General features: G+C 41.8%; 1 protein-coding gene across 3 annotated transcripts in view; it reads left to right on the forward strand.

Annotated features, from left to right (window-relative positions):
- STAC (SH3 and cysteine rich domain) overlaps positions 1–18,419 on the forward strand; it is a 101,832-nt gene extending 83,413 nt beyond the window's left edge. For 2 of the 3 annotated variants that reach the window (XM_027088204.1, XM_027088203.1), the window contains exons 9-11: positions 8,850–8,901; positions 8,996–9,133; positions 17,020–18,419. In XM_027088204.1, coding sequence (XP_026944005.1) covers positions 8,850–8,901; positions 8,996–9,133; positions 17,020–17,118 — 289 coding nt within the window. In that variant the 3' untranslated portion in view covers positions 17,119–18,419. The remainder of the gene's footprint in view (positions 1–8,849; positions 8,902–8,995; positions 9,134–17,019) is intronic. The other variant, XM_027088205.1, reaches the window with a different exon arrangement.
- Positions 18,420–25,099: the final 6,680 nt, after the last annotated feature.

Raw genomic sequence — 25,099 nt, forward strand, 5'->3', positions numbered from 1 at the left:
TAGATAGTGAGCAGTCATTCTATTCTCTCTTTCCAGGGAGGAAAGGATAACGGAAGAATAAGTTAAACTATAGAACAAGAGAATTATTTTAAGAGGTGCCAAATGCGAGCCAGTTGCAAACCCCATTACAAAAGAAGTGGAAATTCATCGCAGAAACATATTTAGATTCTTACCTTCCTCCCAGTCTAGCGAATGGACTAGGTGTCCAAGCATAGCAAATGGACACCTAGCTGTTTAGTTCATATTCCAACGAGACAGTTTATGGTCCTTTACCCTTTTGAGGGGAGGGAGGGAGAACCAAGTCCAAGAACTCACAAGTAGAAAGTGGAGGCTCGGAGCAGTTACACAGGGAGGCTGATTCTCAGTCCACTTGTCTTTCTCCCACCTGAAACTTTCCACCCTACATTGACTGTGGTAGGTTTCCTCTCTGATAAGGTTGACAATTTATATTAATCAACAGATTCAGATAATGCATTAATTTCTCCCATTTTGGCCACTCACATCACTCCTTATAAATCTATTTGGATTATTAAGCCTGGTTTGAAAGAACAGGAAACTTGTGATCTATAGAGTGGGTTCATGAAAAGTCACTCCCGGTCAAGGATAATTTTTAAAAATTAAGATAAAATCACAGCTGTTATACAATTATAAAATGAGCACATGTCAGAAATTTAATTTGAATCATTAATGAATGAGAGAACCAGTACAAAGGAGAATTCACACAGCACCCATATATAGGCAATTAGGAGTGCTGATGTGAATTTCCAAATAGATGCAAACTGGTCGATATTCACAGTAGTAATTGACTACATTCTGCCAGACACAATTCACTTGCATTTCTATAGATAAGGATCATTTGCATTATTGCAGAGATGTGCAATAGCTCAAAGACATTGAAAGGGGGAGGTGACCCAGAAGGGCATACCACACAGGACACCAGATCAGTCATCGGTTTTGCCCATTTCAAAGTCTTCCAAATGGTCCCTGACAGCCCCTTGCATTCTTTTAACAAATCTGTGGGGTTATTCAAGCAAGTAGTATCTTACAGAGAAAATTATGGTTAGGATGGTTAAACCACGTGTTCCAATCCTTAAGAATCTCCTGGAGAACGTTATTAAAATAGAGACTCCTGGGCTGCACCCAGGTCTAGAGAGTCAGATCCACTTGGAAATCTGTATGGTTAAGTGTTTCTCTGGATTCTGATTACCTGCTATATTTGAGAGCAACTGTGACCTATCAGACTTCTCCAAAGATGCGTAGTGTGCCCGTGGCCAACCCAAAATGCAGGTTTCCTGACCCTCAGCCAATGCTCAGTACACTGGTCTGCATTGGGGCTTTTTATTTGGTAATATGCTTCACTCTGTAAGGTTTTTATAAACCCTCCATAAGATAAGAAAAGGAGAGCCCTTGAGACAGGGTAAGACAAAATAAGACTCTTGATGTCTCGTTTCCATTCTCTAAGTACATTACTGCTTGGCAAATGCATCAACTTAATTAAAACTAAACGTAATTCTTATGTACCAATTTGATTTAAAAATCATCTTCACAGTCGCCAGGACATCAAAATGCAATTAAGGCTATTTGAGGAAAGTCTCTGGTGCATATTATGCTCTGATGCTGCACTATGTCAAGAAACCCAGATCTTCCTGAATGTCACTAATGTGTTTAGGAGCCTCCCTCTCACTCAAATGCCTTTTTCAATTAGGTTCTGGAGAGCGTGATCCATGACAGTTCAGGAACATTTACCAAATCCCATCCAAATGGCCCTTTAGCTGCATGCTTTTTCTCTGAGCTGGTCTCTGGACTTGAGAAGGTGCAGGCAGTCTTATGGATGCCAGGCTTAAGACAAAATCAAACTACAGAGTTCAGGAGTTCCTTGTTATACCGATCCATGTGCTGAGACTATAAAAGGCTCCGGACCAGGATTATAGAAATTGAGAAATGGGTCTAGTGAAAAATTAAGCAGTACATCTAAAATTAATGGGGCAGTTTGGCTGGCCCCTTTTTTATTCCCCTTGTCTTGGTTTCTGCAGGAGATCTGTTTGGGCCCAGTGACCATGGTTGATTGTAAGCTTGATTTGGGGGTCCTTTTTGCCTAATGAATGGGAAAGTGTTAAGAAATAAAAAAAAAATCCCCAAATAGTTGCAGAGTAAAATGGGCAATTCCAAGGAGTTTTCACAAAGTTTGGGTGGTACAAGAATCAGCCGGATCTAGTGGAGTTAGTGGTGGAATCAAACCTGCCTATAAGTGGTAAAGTCTCTCTTGACCTTCTTACTTGTGTGAAAATGCTACTGGTGATGCGCACTTCATTCAGTGAACATTGCCGTCCCCTCCAGGCTGTGTGGGAGCCCCTCAACCATTCCATCATCTCCCCTGCAATCAGCCACCTGCGTGGTAGAATCCTCACTCCACCCCGGGCCCTGCCACACCTTTGTGGTCACTACGTGGAGTCAAGGGGCAAAAGAGATGAGGGGTGGGGGCATAAAGAGAGGAAAACACTTTTCCAAAACTCCGAATCACATCAAACTTCAGTGTCGGAAGCCACTTAAGAGGTCAAAGGCTATCACATTAAGGAACTGTCCCTGCCAGAACCTAAGGGGACACTCATTTAAAAGTACTGATTACTAAATCCCATTTCCCAGTGAAAAATTGCATTTTTAGGAGGAAATTAGAATTTTTAAGCCTTTATTGTATATCAGCCACAGTGCTGAAGACTTCCGCATATGCATTCTCATTTAATTCACATAGCAAGTTTGCCAAGTAAATATAGTTCACTGTATAGAGATGGATATAGAGATATAGATATAATGCATAGTTTGTAATTATGTAAATATAACTGAGGTAGCTGAGTCTCAAAGAGGCATGTATGTTTGCAATTTTTGTTTGGGGTCAATTCCACACATGTTTGTGCCCCTCGAGCATACTTCTTCTCAGTTAGCAATGGCACTATAAGCTACCAGTTTACATGTCTTTCCCCTTTGAGATCACCAACATCTTGATGGCAATAACTATGTCTTAGCAACCATAATAGCCACCATCTCTTGTGGGCTTATCTAAACGTGCTTCACAAGTATTAACTCATTTAATCCTCAAAAAAATTGAGGTGGGTACAATTATTATCTTCACCTGACAGATAAGAAAACTGATGCATAGACTAATCCTTTCATCTTGGTACCCTGAGTGCACACCCAAGACCTAACGTGTCATAAGCATTCAAAAAATACTTGAATGCCATGTAATTTCCTTCAGCTCAATAGACAAAGATGGAGGGATAAAGAAAGACAAATTTCCTTTGTTGTCCCAAATATTCAGTATATCCAAAACATTATGAAAGCAAAGAAGGCCCAGAGCATCCTGCCTTGTCCATGGGCTTCCCATAGGAGGGCCGAGCTGAGGTCTCAGGTTGTCTCAGATGGTGGAGAAGGTATTTCTCGGAAGCAGTGACCATCGGAAGGGTGTCAGTTATCTCCACCCCTAGGAATCTGTGCTCTATGTGGGGACTGGAGAGAGGCTGGATGGGGGGCCTCAGGACAGCTCACAATCCACCCTCCAGGAGCTCCCACCCATGAAAGACTCAACCATCTTCATAACACCTTGCAGAAGAGTTCCCTGTAGATGGCCAGGCTCGCTTGCATCGTTCATACGCTCCATGTACACTGTGCCCTCTGAGTCCCTGAAACCAGTTTACTTGATTGAGGGCGAGACGGGTTCTGTGTCCAAGTGGAAAATCGAGAAATGAGGGAGGCAGAGGACTTCTGGAAGTGACCCCAGATAGCAACCATCAGGCTCACATGCACATGCACATAAACACACACACACACACACACACAACTCTGTCTTCCTCACCACGAAGCCATGATTCTGTAGTTAGCTTTGTTATTTTATTCCTACTCCTACTGATAGCCCACAGTTCCCTCTTCATTTCAAGATGTTCCATGAATCATGACATAACCAACCTGAAATTTTTCCTCTGGGTTTAAGACCAATTTTACTGAACAAAAAGAAAAGGCCAGCTGCGGTGTTCTGATCTATCTGCTCCAAGTAGGAGGCTCATGCTTGTGTTGTGTCTGAAGAGCATTGTACTTTTTATCAATGTATAAAATTCTGGGTTACAATACAGCAGAATTTTTACCTGAACTTAGGATGCTCTGATTGGTTGAATTAAGCAAAAGTACGCTTTTTTCAGTATTGGGGAGCCTGATGAGTTCATCTCCAAGATTTGGAAATATAGAGTTAAATTATAAAATCGATATATAATGGATCAGGAACATAAAGTCACCTGGAAGAAAGAAAATAGCTGTTAGACCAGAGCAGGACTTTCTTCTAACATGCCTGGAGTGTGATAATGTGAAATAAGAAAGAACTGTTTCATGGAAAGGGGCCTGGTCAGCCACAGAGGCATGAAACAGCTAGAGGCAGAGAGTCATGCGCTGGCAGTGTCCATCCTAGGACCAACCAAGGGAAGGAGAATTTTAAGCATTAGGCCTCCATTCCTCCAGGATCGATGGCAAGGCTCTTCCTATGTACAGCAGGTAGGCAGAGTGTTGACTTAGTTCTTTGATGGCAGGACATGGCACTCTGACACCACAGGTAGGAGAAAAGAACTAAGTTAGAACAGGTTAGAAGAGAACTCACAGTTGAGAGTAAAGGGCTGCCACACAGGGCCACACTGGCCGACCAGGGAGTCAGGGTAACAGCAGCTGGAGCTGTAGGGGCAGCTTATGTATGGTCAGCAGCTGGGATTAGTGAGGTTTCCCAGGCTTCCTGTGGGTTAGCTAATTTGAATAATTTCATAGGCTCCAGGGTGCAGAGGCTGTCCCTAGCTGTCTGGTATCTGGCCCCAGGGCATTTAGGGATGGGGCTGGTACATAGTGCCCTGGAGCATCCCAGCCTCATGAGGGAAGTGGTGTGGGTGTTGATTTAATCAGATGTTTAAGGAGGAACTGACCAATCTCTTGCCAGAGTTTCAAAACTGGTCAAGTCATATTTTTAAAAATTAATTAAAAACCTTATATTACACAGAGTGATTTTACCTTGCATGCCTACTCAGATCAACTGCCTGGAGCTCAGTGTGGGAAAGGATCTAAAGCAGCCTCAGTGGGGAAGAATGCTGGGAAGAGAAGAGAAAAATGCCAGGCAGAGGCAAGAGGGCAGTAGAAATCCCACAAGCCACATGTGTGCTTGCCCAGATGTTAGAGAGTTGTTGTCTTGGATTCAAGTGCCGCCCTAGAGCAAGATCCTCCCCAAACTGAAAAAGAGACATTAGCTGTCTCTGCCTGATGACTAGAGTATTTAAATAATATCATTAGGGGTCCACTCTTATTCTTTATGACTGCATCCTGTTTATTTCCTTCATATATATTTATTAGTTATATATACACATTCTATATTTATTAAAAGTTTAATTATGCATTTGCTTGTTATCTATCATTCTCACTAGAATATTAGCTCCAGTGAGGACTTTACTAACCAAAGTATACCCAGTGCCTAGTAAAATCACTCGTTCAGAGTCAGTGTTCTGTAATATCTGTTGAATGAGTGGGTAAACAAAACAACAAAGGATAAAGGGATGAATGTAATTCTCCTCACTTACCAAGGAATTTTAGATGCTGGCAGTGCTCTTTTATAGGAAAAGACAGAAACTCCATCACACTGTCAGGATGTCAGGATGTCTAGTCTTTCTCATAAAATTATAGCTTGTATTCCAATGAGTGCCGTATCCTAATGTGTGGTTTAGTTAACATAGGTCATGGGCTCAGGGACTGGCCACATCTGGGCACGGTGAAGACTGACTCTCTAGACCATAAAAATAGAAGCTGGATTCAGGCAGCACTGTTTTACACCCTTAGGAAAAGTCTTCCAACCTTGATTCCCTACTTACAATTTCTACCGAACCATCAGCAAAGGCAATGTAGTTTAACACATGGTTTCTTAGGTTACTAGGCTAAATAAAATCTGCTGGAGCTAGAAGGACTTTTCTACATTGACTTTTATCCTTGCTGTTTAATTAAATCCCTCACCTGAGAAACGAGTGATTTTCAGCCTTCTCACTTTCTGTGGCATCAGCATGATACTGTGACTGTTGAAATACCAAAATGCCCGTTGTGTTTAATGCTTCAGGTGCAACAAGACTGTTATATTTGGAATCCCCTAAGAAGATAGATATTAACTGAAAATTGAAAATGACAGCAGAGGAGATTGAACCAGAATAGCAAAAGGAGCACACAAATCTACTTCCCTTCTTGCTCCAATCCCTTAAAATGTCAGAAAATATATTTTTTAAAGAATACATCCATCATAGTACTAGAAAATAAGAAATAACACTATCAGAGACCAAAAATCTTAGGAGTTTCCTGGGAGACTACAGCAAATAGAGAACAAGGCAGATGACCAGAGACCAAAGGATGCTCAGGATAAAAAACAAGTTTAAATGTAAGAGCACAAAAGAGACACTGAATTCACAACAGGTTCATTAAAGAGCATGATGGTGTCTTGGTGACTGAATTGTATTAATGGCCCCAATTCTTCACCAACCCTGTATCCATACTCTTTGCCATGAGACTTTACAGTTCCTCTCACTGCAGAGTTGCTTTGCCCAATAAAATGAGGCAGAAATGAAAGTGTGTCAGTTCTGAGCCTAGGCCATAGAGGTCTTATGTGTTTTTCACTTTTCCATTTGCTGCCCTGGCAATGCCATGAAAATCCCAACTGACCTTCTGGGGTATGAGAAACATGGAATAAGGCAAAATCACCCTAGTCATCCCAGCCAGCAGCCAACACCCAAGAATGTGAGTGAGTCTTTGAGGTTTGGGGGCTGTTTGTTACACAGCATTACCATAGCAATATATAACTGATACAGAGTCCCAACGGTGTTCATAACACCGTGTTACTACTTAGAATGAGAAATAGGCAGCAATGGTGTTTGACTCTAGAATTAAACCATTACCTGTACTCTAAAGAAAGGGAACCCCTGCCCAAGGAGAGCTCCTGTGTGGGCATGAAAGACTGAGAAAGAAAAAGAATTGTGTTGAGATAATTCTGGACCTCCAGAGCTTCTAGAGAGCAGGAGGGAAGGAAAAGATAGCTCTACTTGGAGGAAAATAATCTAACCTTCTCCCTCCCTGGGGTTAAGAAAGCTGCCCTTGTTTTAGCCATTGGGGTGGTGGTAGGAGGCTCCAGACTGCTTGTCTGCTATACTCTCAAGCATCCAAAGATGAGATGCATCGACTGACACACCCTGCTCTCTTAAGCAGAGCCTGAAATTGACCCTCATACATTGCAGATACAGATGTATGTGATAGCAGAGAAACTTGCCCAGCGATTCACACCCTCTGATTTCAGTCATGAATATAAAGAGACAGCCGAGAAACAGGTGTTGGAGAAAATACCTTGATAGGAAGGAGAAGTAAAGTAATATGATAAAGAACAGGCTAACTAATCCTAGTGGAAACAAATCATTCAATAAAGGGGAGAAATATTGTTCTAAATATATAATAATATCCTCAGAAAGATCCATCATACTATTCCATCCATAACATAAAGTGACAAATGTTAAAAGGAAACTTTCAGAAAATAATACAGAATGCTTGAAAATTCAATTTTTTTTAATTCTCAGTATTATAATAAATATTAGAAGAGACAAGCCCATTAAGCAATTAGGAAGATTAAATTGAGAAAAATTTTAGAACAGAGTTGTTCTTTTGGGGCGGGTAGGGGTTGTTATTGTTGTGTTTTTTGGCTGCATCGGGTCTTAGTTGCGGCGTCCGGGATCTTTCCTTGCAGCGCACGAGCTCTTCATGGCGGCGTGCGGGCTTCTCTCTAGTTGTGGCAGATTCTTTACCACTGGACCACCAGGGAAGTCCCAAACAGAGTCTTTTTTTAAGACAGAAAATGTGTAAGAGAGACAAAAGGTATAGATGATTGATCCAGCAGGTCCAACATGTGTTGCATAGAAATTCCAGGAAGAAAGAAGAGAGAAAAATGAATGGGAGAAAACAGTGAAAAAAATAGACAAGATTTTCCCAAGTTGAAAAAGAGTACGATCTTCAGATTGTAAAAGTGTCATTACGTGCAGAGAAGAAGGAATGAAAAGACACATACACACACACACACATACACGTGGATGTGAAAGTCCAATAAGAAGTGGCAAACAATCACCATATCTACAACAATACCAAGAGCAAAAACATTATGTAATTCTTCAGTTAAACCAAGTAATTCTTGATGAAGGATATAACAGACACACACACAAGTCTAAAACAAAATTCCAGATTATACCTACATAAAAGGTGGCAGACAGGGGAAGTGGAACTAAGTAAAAATGGTTTCAAGAAGGTACTGAGAAGACATAGCTGATAATAAAGATAATGTCTCATTCCAGATGTCATTAGTAAACAAAAGAAACAGCCAAATACATCTATATCTCTATATAAATGTCAGTGCATGAAAAAGGGTCCAGAAGGAGGCACAGGAAACCACTCACAGTGGTCACCTCTGGGCAATGGGAGGAGGATTATGGGGCAGAATACGAAAAAACTCCAGTTTTCATATTTTAGACTTCCAAATTTTAGAATTTTTTTCAATGCAAAGATGATCATCTATGTATAATATAAAAATAAAGCTTAAGATTATTTTTAAAATACAGCACAGAAATTACACTTGCTTTCAGTATCTAACAAAGCTACTTTCATGGGTGGGAAGAACAGGTAAAAGTCATGTTTATTTTAGTCCTATTTATTTTAGGATTATTTGTGTAAGTGAAAAGCTACCACTTCTGACTTTAAAGGACCATCTTTTTCTCTTTCACCCCCTCTACTTCCCCACCCAACTCATCCATTCTTCATTTTAGGCCAGGAGACATGATTACTCTCCTAGAGGACTCCAATGAAGACTGGTGGAAAGTAAGTGTTGCTTTTTCTTGAAGAAAAGTCATTTGGTAAATATAATCACAATGAATGCTACAATTGTGGATGCATGCCTCCTTTTTCCTTTCAGGGGAAAATTCAAGACAGGATTGGCTTCTTTCCAGCCAACTTTGTTCAGAGAGTACAACAAAATGAGAAGATTTTTAAATGTGTTAGAACCTTCATTGGGTGTAAGGAACAGGGGCAGATAACACTGAAAGAGAATCAGGTGAGTAAAGCACACAAACACATACCAAGTATGACCAAAACGGAGTAACTCATTTTTTTTTTTTTTTTTTTTTTTTTGCGGCACGCGGGCCTCTCACCGTTGTGGCCTCTCCCGTTGCAGAGCACAGGCTCCGGACGCGCAGGCTCAGCGGCCACGGCTCACGGGCCCAGCCGCTCCGCGGCACATGGGATCTTCCCGGACCGGGGCACGAACCCGCGTCCCCTGCATCGGCAGGCGGACTCTCAACCACTGCGCCACCAGGGAAGCCCCAGAGTAACTCATTTTGACAAATAGCAGTACATGTGAGTCTGAATGAGTGGAGTCACAAGCGAAGTATTCACTTTGAGAAAAGATATTCTTAGTCCAATGATATTAGTGTAGGAGGATCTAAACATGCAAAACCAAAGTGTTAGGAAGCTCACTTGCCTTCCCTGGGAACCAAACATATAGATTATACATTATTTATAGAGCTTATATACCTACAGTGTTTTGAAGTTCTATACATGCCCTATAAATGAGGAAACAAAGGTTCATAGAGGTCAGGTACCTTGCTCAAGGGGCAAAAGCTTGGTAAGTGGCCAGGCTGGAACTTAAAGATAGGTCTGCAAGCTTCAAGTCATTGCCTTCCACTGAGCCATGTGCCCTGGACAATGTGGAACAAACAGAATGTAAAGTGCCTTTTGCATAGTTTGGTTCCCCGGGAAGCAAGTGTCCTCAGGGCAAGTGTCCTAGGACCAGAAGGGCCCTTGGAAACAAATTCTTCCTCATACAGAAGCCCTACTGAATCATTCTTGATTCCAGGCAATGGAATCACCCTTATCAGACTGAGACCCCATCTCTAAAGCCATAAACATCCCACAAAGCAAACGGGACATTTCCCAGCTGGATTCCATACCAGTGTTTCAAACTTCTCCAGGATTACCCACTGTATCCTTCCTGTTACAAAATCTGGAAAGTCTTTTGAATGTAATACATTCGGGAAGGATGTTCATCTTTATTGGCAAAGCATTATTACATAATTTTGCTAGCTTGTTTGATTTTTTTTCTCAGAATAATCTTTTGCTTCCCCATTTGAGATTAAACATTGTTTTACGTTATTAAAATACAAATCAGTGAAAACAGAAGGCAAGTTAAAATTTGCTTCAGTTGATCAATTTCCAGAAGCAGAACAGCTGCTCAAAGACTTCTACCAATCCCTTGGCCGTATTCCCCCCGAAAAAAATGTTTTCTGGGAATGAGCTCACATTCTCCACTCTCATGGTTGAACTGACAACCTGCCGGGGTGGGAGTGAGACAAACAACCCACCATCTTTAATCAGACACACTCGAGACACAACACAGCATTTTGGCCTGAACCTGGAACCGCATGAATCTACCCATAATTGTTTAGGAAAGGGCTATAACCCTGGTATTTGTCTAGCCTGGTATTTCTAAGGTGTGGTCTTTGCATCATGTGAATCAGAATCACCTGGGAGCTTGCCGAAAATGCAGATTTCTTTTTTTTTTTTTAATTCATTTTATTTTTGGCTGTGTTGGGTCTTCGTTGCTGCGCGCAGGTTTTCTCTAGTTGCGGCGAGCAGGGGCTACACTTCGTTGCGGTGTGCGGACTTCTCATTGCAGTGGCTTCTCTTGTGGAGCACAGGGTCTAGGCTCACGGGCTTCAGTAGTTGCAGCCCGCGGGCTCAGTAGTTGTGGCTCACAGGCCCTAAAGCGCAGGCTCAGAAGTAGTGGTGCACAGGCTTAGTTGCTCCACGGCATGTGGGACCCTCCCAGTTCAGGGCTTGAACCCGTGTCCCCTGCATTGGCAGGCGGATTCTTAACCACTGTGCCACCAGGGAAGTCCCTGAAAATGCAGATTTCTAACTCCATCCCACACCTGCTGAAGCAGAAACTTTCAGGGCAAAGGCAGGGAATCAGCCTTTTTTTACAGACGTCCCAGGTGCTCCGATCAAAGCTAAGATTTCAGAATGACCTTCATTTCCATTTTTCACTTTTAAGCCCTATAGTAGTTCTTTGGCAACTGAAGGCATTATTTTTTTAATTTTTTTGTGGTACTCGGGCTTCTCACTGTTGTGGCCTCTCCCGTTGCGAAGTACAGGCTCCAGATGCGCAGGCTCAGCGGACATGGCTCACGGGCTCAGCCGCTCCGCGGCATGTGGGAGTTTCCCAGACCAGGGCACAAACCCGTGTCCCCTGCATCGGCAGGCGGACTCTCAACCACTGCGCCACCAGGGAAACCCTAAAGGCATTTTTATTTCCAATTACATATGGGTCAACAAAAGGCACTGAGATCTCTTTACTCCTATACAAATCTCTATTTTCGATCTTTGTCATCAATGTGTGTACCAATTTTTGGAAAATATCAGCCCCCTGAAAGAAAATTCCATTTTAAAAATCTATTATTGAGAAGAAATTTTAAATTTGTCTCCACTTTAGTGTCTTAAATTATTTTACGTGTAAAAATTCAAACCATGCTTGTTGATTGAGGGGAGTCTAATGTAGTAGCAAAACACAGATTCCAGTGTCATACAGAAATGGATCTATATCCTGTGTGATTTTGACAAAGTCATCTCTGAAGGTCAATGTTCTCATCTGTAAAATTGGCATAGTAGCATCGATCTCTTGACGTGGAGGTGAAAGTTACATGTATCCCCTGTGTAAAGCGTCAGCACAGTGCCTGACCACCGTGGGTGCTGAACGGGGTCATTACCCTTGCTGCCGTCATCATTCAGAGAAAAGCCTAACCGGGAAATCCATCTACAGTGGCCAGTGCCACCTAAAATTACCTAGTAAACATCAGAAAATAGCATGATATTTAAACTCTAAAAATATAAAGAGACAAATGGTCATTAGCAGGGAAGTAGAAGAAATTAAATCCTGAAAACAAATGTAATGCATTTCTTTGATGAAATTTCTGCCTCTGGGGTTAATTTGTCTCACAATTATTACATTATTTTTTCACAGAACTTTTGCTGCAGATAGAATTAAGTTATCTTTTTGTTGTGAACACACCTAGAGTTTGCATGGACACGAGTATGTTTTCTTCATTTTTGAAATTTAAAAACTATCCTTATTAAATCAACTTAAACACCATAAAACTATGTTTTAATTCATCCATAGTTCTGTCATCCCTAGAGAACTATTTTAATTGATTCTTGTGTTCTATAAAAGCTTTAAAGAAAAATGGATAAATCATTTTTAGATTAATAAAACTAAAATGCTTTTATTGTGGAGAAAATTTGGAAAATATCCTCAAAAATTACAAAGAAGAAAATAAAGATCACAGGTAATTCAGCCATCAATCGACATAATTACTTTTATGTTATTTCCCACCAGACTTTTCTTCTAATTCTTATTTTGATATCATATTATATTTAGTTTCCCAACTGTTTTTTAAACTTAGTTACTAAATGTTTATCAAAACACATGGTTTGGGCTTCCCTGGTGGCGCAGTGGTTGAGAGTCCGCCTGCCGATGCAGGAGACACAGGTTAGTGCCCCGGTCCGGGAAGATCCCACATGCCGTGGAGCGGCTGGGCCCGTGAGCCATGGCCTCTGAGCCTGTGCTTCTGTGCTCTGCAGCGGGAGAGGCCACAGCGCTGAGAGGCCCGCGTACTGCAAAAAAAAAAAAAAAAAAAAAAAACACACATGGTTTAGCAGTTGTATAACATATCATCATGTAGATCTGAGGTTGGGAAACTATAACCAATGGATCAGTCTGGCCCTGTTTTTAAAGTAAAGTTTATTAGAACACTGCTGCACTCATTCATCTATGTATTGCCTGCATTGCCTGCGGCTGCTTTCACACCGCAACAGCTGGGTTGAGTCATTGCAGTGGAGACCACGTGGCCTGCAAATGTTTCCTATTTAGTCCTTTACAGAAAAATTTTTCCAACCCCTAGTGTAGGTGTACAAGAATGTATTACGTTTTCCTCTATGATTGGATATTCAGAGCTTTTAAAAAATTATTATGGATACCTGCAATGAACACCTCTAAACCTAGATTGTTTTTTATAACTCTGATTACTTCTTTAGGATATGCTTTAGAATTTACAGGAAAACAGATAAACAATTTTCACAGTTCTTGATACATACTGCCAAATTGCCTCCCAAACATTTGTGCCAGTTTACACCCACATCAGCTGTTTATGAGAATATTCAGGTTACCACATCCTCGCCAGAACTGAACATTACTATTTTTTACATATTTGCATATCATACAAAATGATATCTGTTGTTTTGATAAGTGAATAATATTTCATGTTAATCCTCATTTCCTGGATGCTTAGAGAGGTTGAAATTTTAACACATTTTTATTTCTTTTATGAATAATCTGTGTACTTTCTTGTTTTCTTACACTACTGAAAAAGTTTTCTATCCTTTAAAAATATTTGCATCTGATCTATCATGTGTGGCCAGCGTTTCCCCCAGTTGGTCCTTTGCCTTTTGATCTTAATGCTTCTTCCTTCAGGAACTTAATAATGCTTCAGTTGAATTATCTCTGTTTTATCATATTTCCCTTATGGTTTTAATCTCTTTATTGCTTCCCACTTTATCACTTCACTTCTTCCTAGGAGAATGTTTCAAGATAGTCCCGCACTTCACTTTAATTTTCTGAAGTTTGATTCAGGCTTTCATCACTTCTAACATTGATCTTAATTTAGTGTTTATTTCCTTGTAGTATTTTCTTCTCAATCAGCCCGCTTTCCTCTACAGCAGGTTTTCTTTAAGTTAAGTAGGTTCCCACGTAAACCTAATGTAATCACAGGGGTCCTTATAAGAGGCAGACAGGAGGGTCCTAGTCAGAGGAGATGTGACAGTAGAAGTAGAGAGGAAGAAAGAGAGGGATTTGAAGATGCTGTGCTGCTGGCTTTGAAGATGCAGGAAGGGACCATGAGCCAAGGAATGCAGGTGGCCTCTAGAAGCTGAAGGTACGGAAACAGATTCTCTCTTAGATCCTCTGGAAGGAACACAGACCTAATGACACCCTGATTTGGGGACTCTGATCTCCAAGACTGCAAGATAATAAATTTGTGTTGTTTAAATCTACAAAATTTATGGTAATTTGTTATAGCCACCATAGGAAACAAATTCAGATTTGTTTGGATTTGTTTCCTATGTAAAAGCAAATTTGCAGATGTGATTATATTGCAGGTTATGGGCCACGTGACAGGGAGATAGCCTGGATTGTCTACATTGGCCAAATCTAATCATTTGTGCCCTTAAAAGCAGTGAAATGTAGCTGGCTGGAGAAAGAGAGATGCAGCAAAAGAGGGCAGAAGAGAGATGAGGCAGAAGGGCAGGTCAGAAAGAGATTAAGTGTGAGAAGGACTCAACCCACGCTTGTTGGATTTGAAGCTGTAGGAGGGGGCCACAAGTCAGGGAATTCAGGTGGCTTCTAGAAGCTGAGAAGGACCCTTGGCTGACAGCCAGCAAGGAAACAGGGACCTCAGTCCTACAACTACAAGTAACTGAATTCGGCAACAACCTAAATGAGCCTGGAATTGGATTCTCTCCTAGAGAAATAGAAGAGAAAGAAAGGAATAGGACCCTACTGACTCCCTGGTATTGGCCTTGTGAAACCCAGAGCAGAGAAAACTGGCCAAGCCCACCAGCCATAGGATTTAGAGAACTGTGATATAATAGATTGTGTTGTTGAAAGCCACTAATTTCTGGTAATTTATGATAGCAGAAGTGAACTAATACATATCTCAAGTCACAAAACTCCAATTGAGTCAACTGCAAAAGGTATATTTTACTCATATAATAAGATGTCTGGATACAGGGCAGTTCTTGTATTTGTAATTCCGCAGCTTGATCCCATGATCGGAGAGGGATCTAGATTCCTCCACCCCTCTGTTCTGCTATGCTTGAAATGTTAGCCACCTCCCCTAGTGGTCACAGATGGCTGCAGCCACTCCAGGAATCCTTGCCAGAAAAAGAAAGAGATTTTCTTCCTAGTGCATCTCTTTTAAGAGGAAAGCAACTCTCTTCCCAGAAGTTTCCGAGCAGATATTCCATCCTGTTTCATTGGCTGGAACTGAGTCCCATGGGAACCACTAAGACTCATTAGCAAGGAGGGTACAAACAGACTTGGACCAATTAGGATTTACCTGAGTCCTGCAGGGTTAAGGATGGACAACAGAACAAAAGTCCGGACTCTGCTGCATGGGAAGGGGGCAGTAATGACTGTTGATATCAACCAACAAGGTCTGCGTCATCTTTCAGGCTGGTAGATTTATCCTTGGTCCAGCAGCACAACTTGCTTCTGTCATCAGTTGAGCTCAGCTCCAAAGGTCTTATGGAAATTTCAGCTTCTGGAATGGCTGTCAGTCTGGGCGGTCAGTATTTTGACATTTCTTCCCCACCTCCAACTCCCTATCTTTTCACAGGTATTTTGAGGGGAAAACTGAGTCTAAGAATGCTAGGCAAGAAATCTTTTTAAATAAAAGGACTGTTCTTCTGCTGTAAGTGGCAGCATATTTAAATGTTAACGAGCTTGGAGGCAATGCAGGGGGAAACCTTAGACATAATTAGCATATGCGCTCCCGGAAGTGGGTTAGACTGAAGGACTTTAGCCAGATAGGACTAAAATGGAACTGAGCCAAGAGGGGCACTTAACAGGAGGTGGTAGATTTCTGAAACATGAATCAGATACCAGTCCATTGTGTGCCCCAAGCCTCAGGAGTCACAAATCAAGCTCTTTAAGTATCCTAATACTTAATCATAAAGCTCCTTATTCTGTGTAAAAGAAGAACCCGCTCTATTGGTTTCTGTTGGTGCCCTGCCTACATCCCCTTCACTAGGCGTGTGCACCCATCTTCCAGTTGCTATGTCAGCGACTAACAACTCATAGCTGCCCCTTTTCCAGCGAATACCCCTTGGTGGAACAAAAGCTGCCTCACCAGAGTTACGCTCTCACTCCGCAGGTCAGCGGCCAGTGACCAAGGACTAATGTGGGGTCCAAAATGCCAGACCCCTTGCTTGAAAGTGGGTCAATCCTATGACACAGTTAACGCTACGGCGCCCGCTGTGGGATCAGGCTGAGGTTCACCTCCAGCTGAGACCACACCCTTGCCAGCTCCTTCTCCTGCCCCATCCTGCTTCCCTCATGTCCCACCTCCCGAGAGCACTCCCACAGCAAGTCACTTGCACAGGGATTCCTGTCTCAGGCTCTGTTTCTAGGCAGTCCAACCAAAGACAAAACTCACCACCCTTGGAAGCAGGTTCAGCAGGAGAAACTCACAGCACGCTGACAGCCCTTCAGAACCGCTTCTCATTTACAGCTGGCCACAGCCACCCTTACACGCCCTTCAATGGCCTGTTAGTGGTGAATGACAAAATACCCAAATGGATTTTAACCACCTCCTTTTTTAAGTCCAGCATAGATGGTCTTACTCTGGAATATGCAAGATGATAGCATCTATTTTCTTGTGACCAAGAATGAAATAGCTTCCTTTGACTTCCTGACATTATATGTATAAACTTCCAGGCATATGACAGGAGCCTGCTAAATGGTAGCCATTATTTTGGATTTTAAAATAATATATTGAGGACTCATTGCGTGCCGCATGCTAGGCTCTGTGATAAGCATTATCTCATTCTGTCCTCATAGGGACTCTTCAGGGGGACACAGAATCATCAATCCTGCTTTACTGATCCTCATCGTAAAGCTGAATCTCAGAAAACATTCAACGCCTGGACCTAGTTCCAAACCCAGGGTGCTGCTTAATTTCTTATCAAATATTCTCACCGAGCCACGGTTTCCCTAAACCAGTCTCCCTTTTCCAATTTGGTGTTCCACTGACTTCAGCCAGCGGTGATTCAAGCTGCGGGTTCTAGCTTCTTTCCCATTGACACGTTTCTTTTTTTCTTCCTTTTTTCCAGATCTGTGTGACTTCTGAAGAAGAACAAGACGGCTTTATCAGAGTCCTCAGTGGAAAGAAGAGAGGTCTGGTCCCCTTCGACGTTCTAGAAGACATCTGATTGCTGGCCCCTCCTCCTTTTGCAGTCGGCAAACTGCGGTGATGCCTCACCTCACACTGTGTTAACCCAGAGGGGCTGCCGCGCTGACCCGCCACCCAGGAAACAGTGAGACAAGACTCAAGAATCTGAGACTGTGGGGGAACAGCCGCAAGGCAGGAGGCACATCCCACAGCACATCCAGGCTGCCCAAAGATGGGGGTGAGGCTGAGAGAGTCGGCCAGCAGAGCCGAGTAACCACCGCCATCCCCCAGGACTCAACTCCCTCCCTGTCCATGTGGTGTCAGTTGACCCGCTGGAGGATGCTCCAGTCTGTGGAGTGGCCCCAGTTGAGGCTCAGATCCACGTAGCCAAGTGTGATTCTGGTTCCAGACCTTTGTCCCCAGTACCGACCAATCAGCATCATCACATCTAAGCCCCCAGCAGTCTCTCTGCAGAGCATCAGGAAGCCCTACTTCCTAGCCCCCAGTACTCCCCACAAGCCCCTCACTGTGATCGAGCTGTCTCTCTGGCCTCCGAATAAGTCCTGGTGGCCTGCGTTAGATGTGAGGGATAAGTTGATGTGGCACCAACTGCAAAGACCTGATCTGCCCCAAAATTGCTGTCAGGCAGTCCCTCCGGCTACTCTAGTTACTGACAAAGGTGACGGAGGCAGGATACGAGACATGGAAGGAAACAGTGGGCCCAGTGGGGTAAGGTGGGGCAAAGAGCTCTTAGTTATTTACGATTATACAGCCCTTTCAATTATGAAGTCCTTTCCCTAAGGAGATGGAGCTGGGGAAGTGAGTGTGGAAAAAAGTCTCCATGAGTGCTTCATCTTCATTTGACATCCTCTGTCTGGGGACGGTTTACTCTCCTGCCATCCTGTAGGACTCCCTTTTGAAGGGAGTTTGAGCCTACCTTGCAGGGAACCAGAAACATGGAGGAGAACCAAAAACAGCATCTTAGGAGAAAAGTAGCCAAATAGGAATCCATTCTTCTTTAGGGCAGAATATTATGCCCCAGCAGATATAAAGTGGAAAATAATCCTTAATGCTTCATCCCTCTGAAAACAGAGGAACTTGGGGCCTGTTTAGCATCAACTAGAGGAATCTCTATTACTCTGTATTCGTACTAATGTTTACAAGAATGCAATATACTGTGATGCCTTCCTCCTCAAGCCTCCTCCTAGCATTCAAACTTGCATCTTATCAGTCATTAATGCAGTTAAACTTCAATTCACAATGACCTTCGAATTAATGTCGGTTTGGCTTATTTTGTTACGGAGCAATAAAATCATTAGAACAATTGGTTTTTAAAAGACTTAAGTGGATGCATCCTGTGCATGTAAGCATTATTTCCCAAACCAAAGCATCATTAGTCTCCGTTTATTTCTTTTGTTACTGCTCAGTGTGAAGTTGGGAGCTGAGATGGGATGGCTGCTGGTTTCACAGTAGTGTGGATGCCTTACTCTCATTTTAAAGCCAGCATCCAGAATTTCCTCCCTCTCTGATACAACATGCAAAACTGAGTGTACAGAATCAAGATGGATTCTTCGAGAGCCAGGGTGGATAACATGACTGCCATTCCATAAAATGGAACACCAGAATACAAACACTCTTTGCCTCTAATTCAATATTCCATTTAATAAAGACAACACAATGGCTGGAAAGAGCATAGAAAACATGTGTCCTGATCTCTTCTTTCTGTTGGAATATCCACTGAAGCTTTTGGGTACAGTTTTGTTACATCCTATGCAAATTTAATCTGCATTTTAAAAACTCAGTTTTGGGCTTCCCTGGTGGTGCAGTGGTTGAGAATCTGCCTGCTAATGCAGGGGACATGGGTTCGAGCCCTGGTCTGGGAGGATCTCATATGCTGCGGAACAACTAGGCCCGTGAGCCACAACTACTGAGCCTGCGCGTCTGGAGCCTGTGCTCCGCAACAAGAGAGGCCGCGATAGTGAGAGGCCCGCGCACCACGATGAAGAGTGGCCCCCGCTTGCCACAACTAGAGAAAGCCCTCGCACAAGAAACAAAGACCCAACACAGCAAAAATCAATAAATTAATTTTTTTTTAAAAATCAGTTTTCCTTTCAAAGTTAAAATCAATAAATCAATAAATTAATTTTTTTTTAAAAATCAGTTTTCCTTTCAAAGTTGAACAGAAAGAGGCTACGGTAGCCAGGCTCCAAGGTGATCCCCTCAATGATCCCTGCTTCCTGACATTCTTGACTTTGTTTAGGCCCCTCCCACATTGAATCTGTGCTGGTCTTATGTGGCCAGTAGACTGCAGCAGAAGTGATTCTCCATGATATCCGTGGCTAGGTGAAAAAAACTCCCTGAAGCTTCTGCCTTGATCTCTTGGAACACTCCCCCCTTGGAACCCTGAGCCGCCATGTGAGTTTATCTACGCTGAGGCCACAATGCTGGAGAGAGACCAGTGTGAGACCACACATTTCTGCAGCTGAGAACAACCCAGACATCACAGAGCAGCAATCATCTGGCTGAGCCATGCCCAAGTGTAAGATTTATGAGCAAGTTAAATATGTTTTTTAAGTCACTAAGTTTGGGAGTAATTTGTTACACAAAAATAGATAACTGGAACAGGGACTTTGTAATTTGAGCCAGCGTTAGAAAGGAGAAAAAAAACTTTTCTGCACAATGTGGCCCATAAGTTTTTGCAAACATCAAGTATTGGCAGGAGGTGAACCCTCCAAATGCAAGATGCCTAGTGCTCCTTAAAGATCTGGAGTCATGCAGATAATCAGAGAAAAAACAAGATGTTCCTTACAACACAGATTGCCATGGATGCTTTTATACACACACACACACACACACACACACACACACACGCAAACACACATACACACACAGATTTTAGGAGCCATCACTCTGTTTCTCCTCCTGCCTGTCTGCGGAAACGGCAAGGACAAAGATTGCTATGACCTACCAGAGTCTTTTTTTTTTTTTTAATCTTTATACAGCAGTTTCTTACTAGTTACCTGTTTTATACATATTAGTCTATATATGTCAATCCCAATCTCCCAGTTCATCCCACTCCCCCCAACTTTCCCCCGTTGGTGTCCATATGTTTGTTCTCTACATCTGTGTCTCTATTTCTGCCTTGCAAACCAGTTCCTTCTGTACCATTTTTCTAGATTCCACGTATGTGCGTTAACATACGATATTTGTTTTTCTCTTTCTAACTTACTTCACTCTGTATGATGGTCTCTAGGTCCATCCACGTCTCTACAAATAACCCAATTTCGTTCCTTTTCATGGCTGAGTAATATTCCATTGTGTATATATACCACATCTTTATCCATTCGCCTGTTGACAGGAATTTAGGTTGCTTCCATGACCTGGCTATTGTAAATAGTGCTGCAGTGAACACTGGGGTGCATATATCTTTTTGAATTATGTTTTTCTCTGGGTATATGCCCAGTAATGGGATTGCTGGATCATATGGGAATTCTATTTTTAGTTTTTTAAGGAACCTCCATACTGTTCTCCATAGTTGCTGTGTCAATTTACATTCCCACTAACAGTGCAAGAGGGTTCCCTTTTCTCCACACCCTCTCCAGCATTTGTTATTTGTAGATTTTCTGATGATGCCCATTCTAACTGGTGTGAGGTGGTACCTCACTGTAGTTTTGATTTGCATTTCACTAATAATTAGTGATGTTGAGCAGCTTTTCATGTGCCTCTTGGCCATCTGTATGTCTTCTTTGGAGAAATGTCTATGTAGGTCTTCTGCCCATTTTTTGACTGGGTTTTTTTTTTTTAACATTGAGCTGCATGAGCTATTTATATATTTTGGAGGTTAATTCTTTGTCCATTGATTCATTTGCAAATGTTTTCTCCCATTCCAAGGGTTGTCTTTTCATCTTATTTATAGTTTCCTTTGCTGTGCAAAAGCTTTTAAGTTTCATTAGGTCTCAATTGTTTATTTTTGTTTTTATTTCCATTACTCTAGGAGGTGGGTCAAAAAATGATCTTGCTGTGATTTATATCAAAGAGTGTTCTTCCTATGTTTTCCTCTAAAAGTTTGGTAGTGTCCAGTCTTACATTTAGATCTTTAATCCATTTTGAGTTTATTTTTGTGTATGATGTTAAGGAGTGTTCTAATTTCATTCTTATACATGTAGCTGTCCATTTTTCCCAGCACCACTTATTGAAGAAACTGTCTTTTCTCCATTGTATATCCTTGCCTCCTTTGTCATAGATTAGTTTACCATAGGTGTGTGGGTTTATCTCTGGGCTTTCTATCCTGTTCCATTGATCTACATTTCTGTTTTTGTGCCAGTACCATATTGTCTTGATTACTATAGCTTTGTAGTGTAGTCTGAAGTCAGGGAGTCTGATTCCTCCAGCCCTGTTTCCCTCAAGATTGCTTTGGCTATTCAGGGTCTTTTCTGTCTCCATACAAATTTTAAGATTTCTTTGTTCTAGTTCTGTAAAAAATGCCATTGGTAATTTGATAGGGATTGCATTGAACCTGTAGTTGCTTTGGGTAGTATAGTCATTTTCACAACATTGATTCTTCCAATGTAAGAACATGGTATATCTCTCCATCTGTTTGTGCCATCTTCAATTTCTTTCATCAGTGTCTTACAGTTTTCTGCATACAGGTCTTTTACCTCCTTAGGTAGGTTTATTCCTAGGTTCTCTTTGTTGCAGTGGTGAATGGGATTGTTTCATTAATTTCTCTTTCTGATCTTTCATTGTTAGTGTATAGGAAAGCAAGAAATTTCTGTGCATTAATTTTGTATCCTGCTACTTTACCAAATTCATTGATTAGCGCTAGTAGTTTTCTGGTGGCATCTTTAGGACTCTCTATGTATAGTATCATGTCATTTGCAAACAGTGACAGTTTTACTTCTTTTTCCAATTTGTATTCCTTTTATTTCTTTTTCTTCTCTGATTGCCATGGCTAGGAATTCCAAAGCTATGTTGAATAATAGTGGCAAGAGTGGACATCCTTGTCTTGTTCCTGATCTTAGAGGAAATGCTTTCAGTTTTTTTCTTGATGAGTCTAGCTAATGGTTTATCAATTTTGTTTATCTTCTCAAAGAACCAGCTTTTAGTTTTATTGATCTTTGCTCTTGTTTTCTTTGTTTCTATTTCATTTATTTCTGCTCTGATCTTTATGATTTCTTTCCTTCTGCTAACTTTGGGTTTTGTTTTTTCTTCTTTCTCTAGTTCCTTTAGGTGCAAGCTTAGATTGTTTATTTTAGATTGTTCTTGTTTCTTGAGGTAGGATTGTATTGCTATAAACTTCCTTCTTAGAATTGCTTTTGCTGAATCCCATAGGTTTTGGGTCATCGTATTTTCGCTATCATTTGTCTCTAGGTATTTTTTTAATCTCCTCTTTGATTTCTTCAGTGATCTCTTGGTTATTTAGTAATGTATTGTTTAGCCTCCATGTGTTTGTGGGTTTTATGGTTTTTTCCCTGTAATTTATTTCTAATCTCATAGTGTTGTGATCAGAAAAGATGATTGATGTGATTTCAGTTTTCTTTGATTTACCGAGGCTTGATTTGTGCCCCAAGATGTGATCTATCCTGGAGAATGTTCCGTGTGCACTTGAGAAGAAAGTGTAATCTGCTGTTTTCAGAAGGAATGTCCTATAAATATCAATTAAATCTCTATCTGGTCTATTGTGTCATTTAAAGCTTGTGTTTCCTTATTTATTTTCATTTTGGATGATCTGTCCATTGGTGTAAGTGAGGTGTTAAAGTCCCCCACTATTATTGTGTTACTGTCGATTTCCTTTTTTATAGCTGTTAGCATTTGCCTTATATATTGAGGTGCTCCTATGTTGGGTGCATATATATGTATAATTGTTATATCTTCTTCTTGGATTGATCCCTTGATCATTATGTAGTGTCCTGCCTTGTCTCTTGTAAAATTCTTTATTTTAAAGTTCATTTTATCTGATATGAGAATTGCTACTCCAGCTTTCTTTTGATTTCCATTTGCATGGAATATCTTTTTCCATCCCCTCACTTTCAGTCTGTATGTGTCCCTAGGTCTGAAGTGGGTTTCTTGTAGACAGCATATATATGGGTCTTGTTTTTGTATCCATTCAGCAAGCCTGTGTCTTTCGGTTGGAGCATTTAATCCATTCACATTTAAGGTTGTTATCAATATGTATGTTCCTATGACCATTTTCTTAATTGTTTTGGGTTTGTTTCTGTAGGTCCTTTTCTTCTCTTGTGTTTCCTACTTAAAGAAGTTCCTTTAGCATTTGTTGTAGAGCTGGTTTGGTGGTGCTGAATTCTCTTAGCTTTTGCTTGTCTGTAAGGCTTTTGATTTCTCTGTTGAATCTGAATGAGATCCTTACCGGGTACAGTAATCTTGGGTGTAGTTTCTTTCCTTTCATCACTTTAAATTATCGTGCCTCTCCCTTCTGGCTTGTAGAGTTTCTGCTGAGAAATCAGCTCTTAACCTTATGGGAGTTCCCTTTTATGTTATTTGTCATTTTTCCCTTGTTTTAATAATTTTTCTTTGTCTTTAATTTTTGTCAGTTTGATTACTATGTGTCTTGGGGTGTTTCTCCTAGGGTTCATCCTGCCTGGGACTCTCTGCACTTCCTGGACTTGGGTGGCTATTTCCTTTCCCATGTTGGGGAAGTTTTCGACTATAATCTCTTCAAATATTTTCTCGGGTCCTTTCTCTCTCTCTTCTCCTTCTGGGACCCCTATAATGCGAATGTTGTTGCATTTAGTGTCGTCCCAGAGGTCTCTTAGGCTGTCTTCATTTCTTTTCATTCTTTTTTCTTTATTCTGTTCCGCAGCAGTGAATTCCACCATTCTGTCTTCCAGGTCACTTATCCGTTCTTCTGCCTCAGTTATTCTGCTATTGATTCCTTCTAGTGTAGTTTTCATTTCAGTTATTGTATTGTTCATCTCTGTTTGTTTGTTCTTTAATTCTTCTAGGTCTTTGTTAAACATTTCTTCCATCTTCTCGATCTTTGCCTCCATTCCTTTTCCAAGGTCCTGGATCATGTTCACTATCATTATTCTGAATTCTTTTTCTGGAAGGTTGCCACTTCATTTAGTTGATTTTCTGGGGTTTTATCTTGTTCCTTCATCTGGTACAGAGTCCTCTGCCTTTTCATTTTGTCTGTCTTCTTGTGAATGTGGTTTTTGTTCCCAGGCTGCAGGATTGTAGTTCTTCTTGCGTCTGCTGTCTGCCTTCTGTTGGGTGAGGGTATCTAAGAGGCTTGTGCAAGCTTCCTAATGGGAAGGGACTGGTGATGGATAGAGCTGGGTGTGCTCTGGTGGACAGAGCTCAGTAAAGCTTTAATCTGCTTGTCTGCTGATGGTTGGGGCTGAGTTCCCTCCCTGTTGGTTGTTTGGCCTGAGGCAACCCAGCACTGGAACCTACATGCTCTTAGGTGGGGCTAATGGCAGACTCTAGGAAGGATCACACCAAGGAGTACTTCCCAGAACATCTGCTGCCAGTGTCCTTGTCCCTATGGTGAGCCACAGCTGCCCTCTACCTCTGCAGGAGACCCTCCAACACTAGCAGGTAGGTCTGGTTCAGTCTTCTATGGGGGTCACTGCTCCTTCCCCTGGGTCCTGATGCGCACACTACTTTGTGTGTGCCCTCTAAGAATGGGGTCTCTGTTTCCCCCAGTCCTGTCAAAGTCCTGCAGTCAAATCCTGCTAGCCTTCAAAGTCTGATTCTCTGAGAATTCCTCCTTCTGTTGCCAGACCCCCAGGTTGGGAAGCCTGATGTGGGGCTCAGAACCTTCACTCCAGTGGGTGGACTTCTGTGGTATAAGTGTTCTCCAGTCTGTGAGTCACCCATCCAGTGGTTATGGGATTTGATTTTATTGTGATTGTGCCCTTCCTACCATCTGATTGCAGCTTCTGCTTTGTCTTTGGATGTGGGGTATCTTTTTTGGTGAGTTCCAGTGTCTTCCTGTCAATGATTGTTCAGCAGTTAGTTGTGATTCTGGTGCTGTCACAAGAGGGAGTAAGCACATGTCCTTC

Source organism: Aethalodelphis obliquidens, unplaced genomic scaffold (genome assembly GCF_003676395.1).
Source record: "Aethalodelphis obliquidens isolate GAN/ISIS:26980383/991018 unplaced genomic scaffold, ASM367639v1 scaffold62, whole genome shotgun sequence".
NCBI classification, from domain to species: domain Eukaryota; kingdom Metazoa; phylum Chordata; class Mammalia; order Artiodactyla; family Delphinidae; genus Aethalodelphis; species Aethalodelphis obliquidens.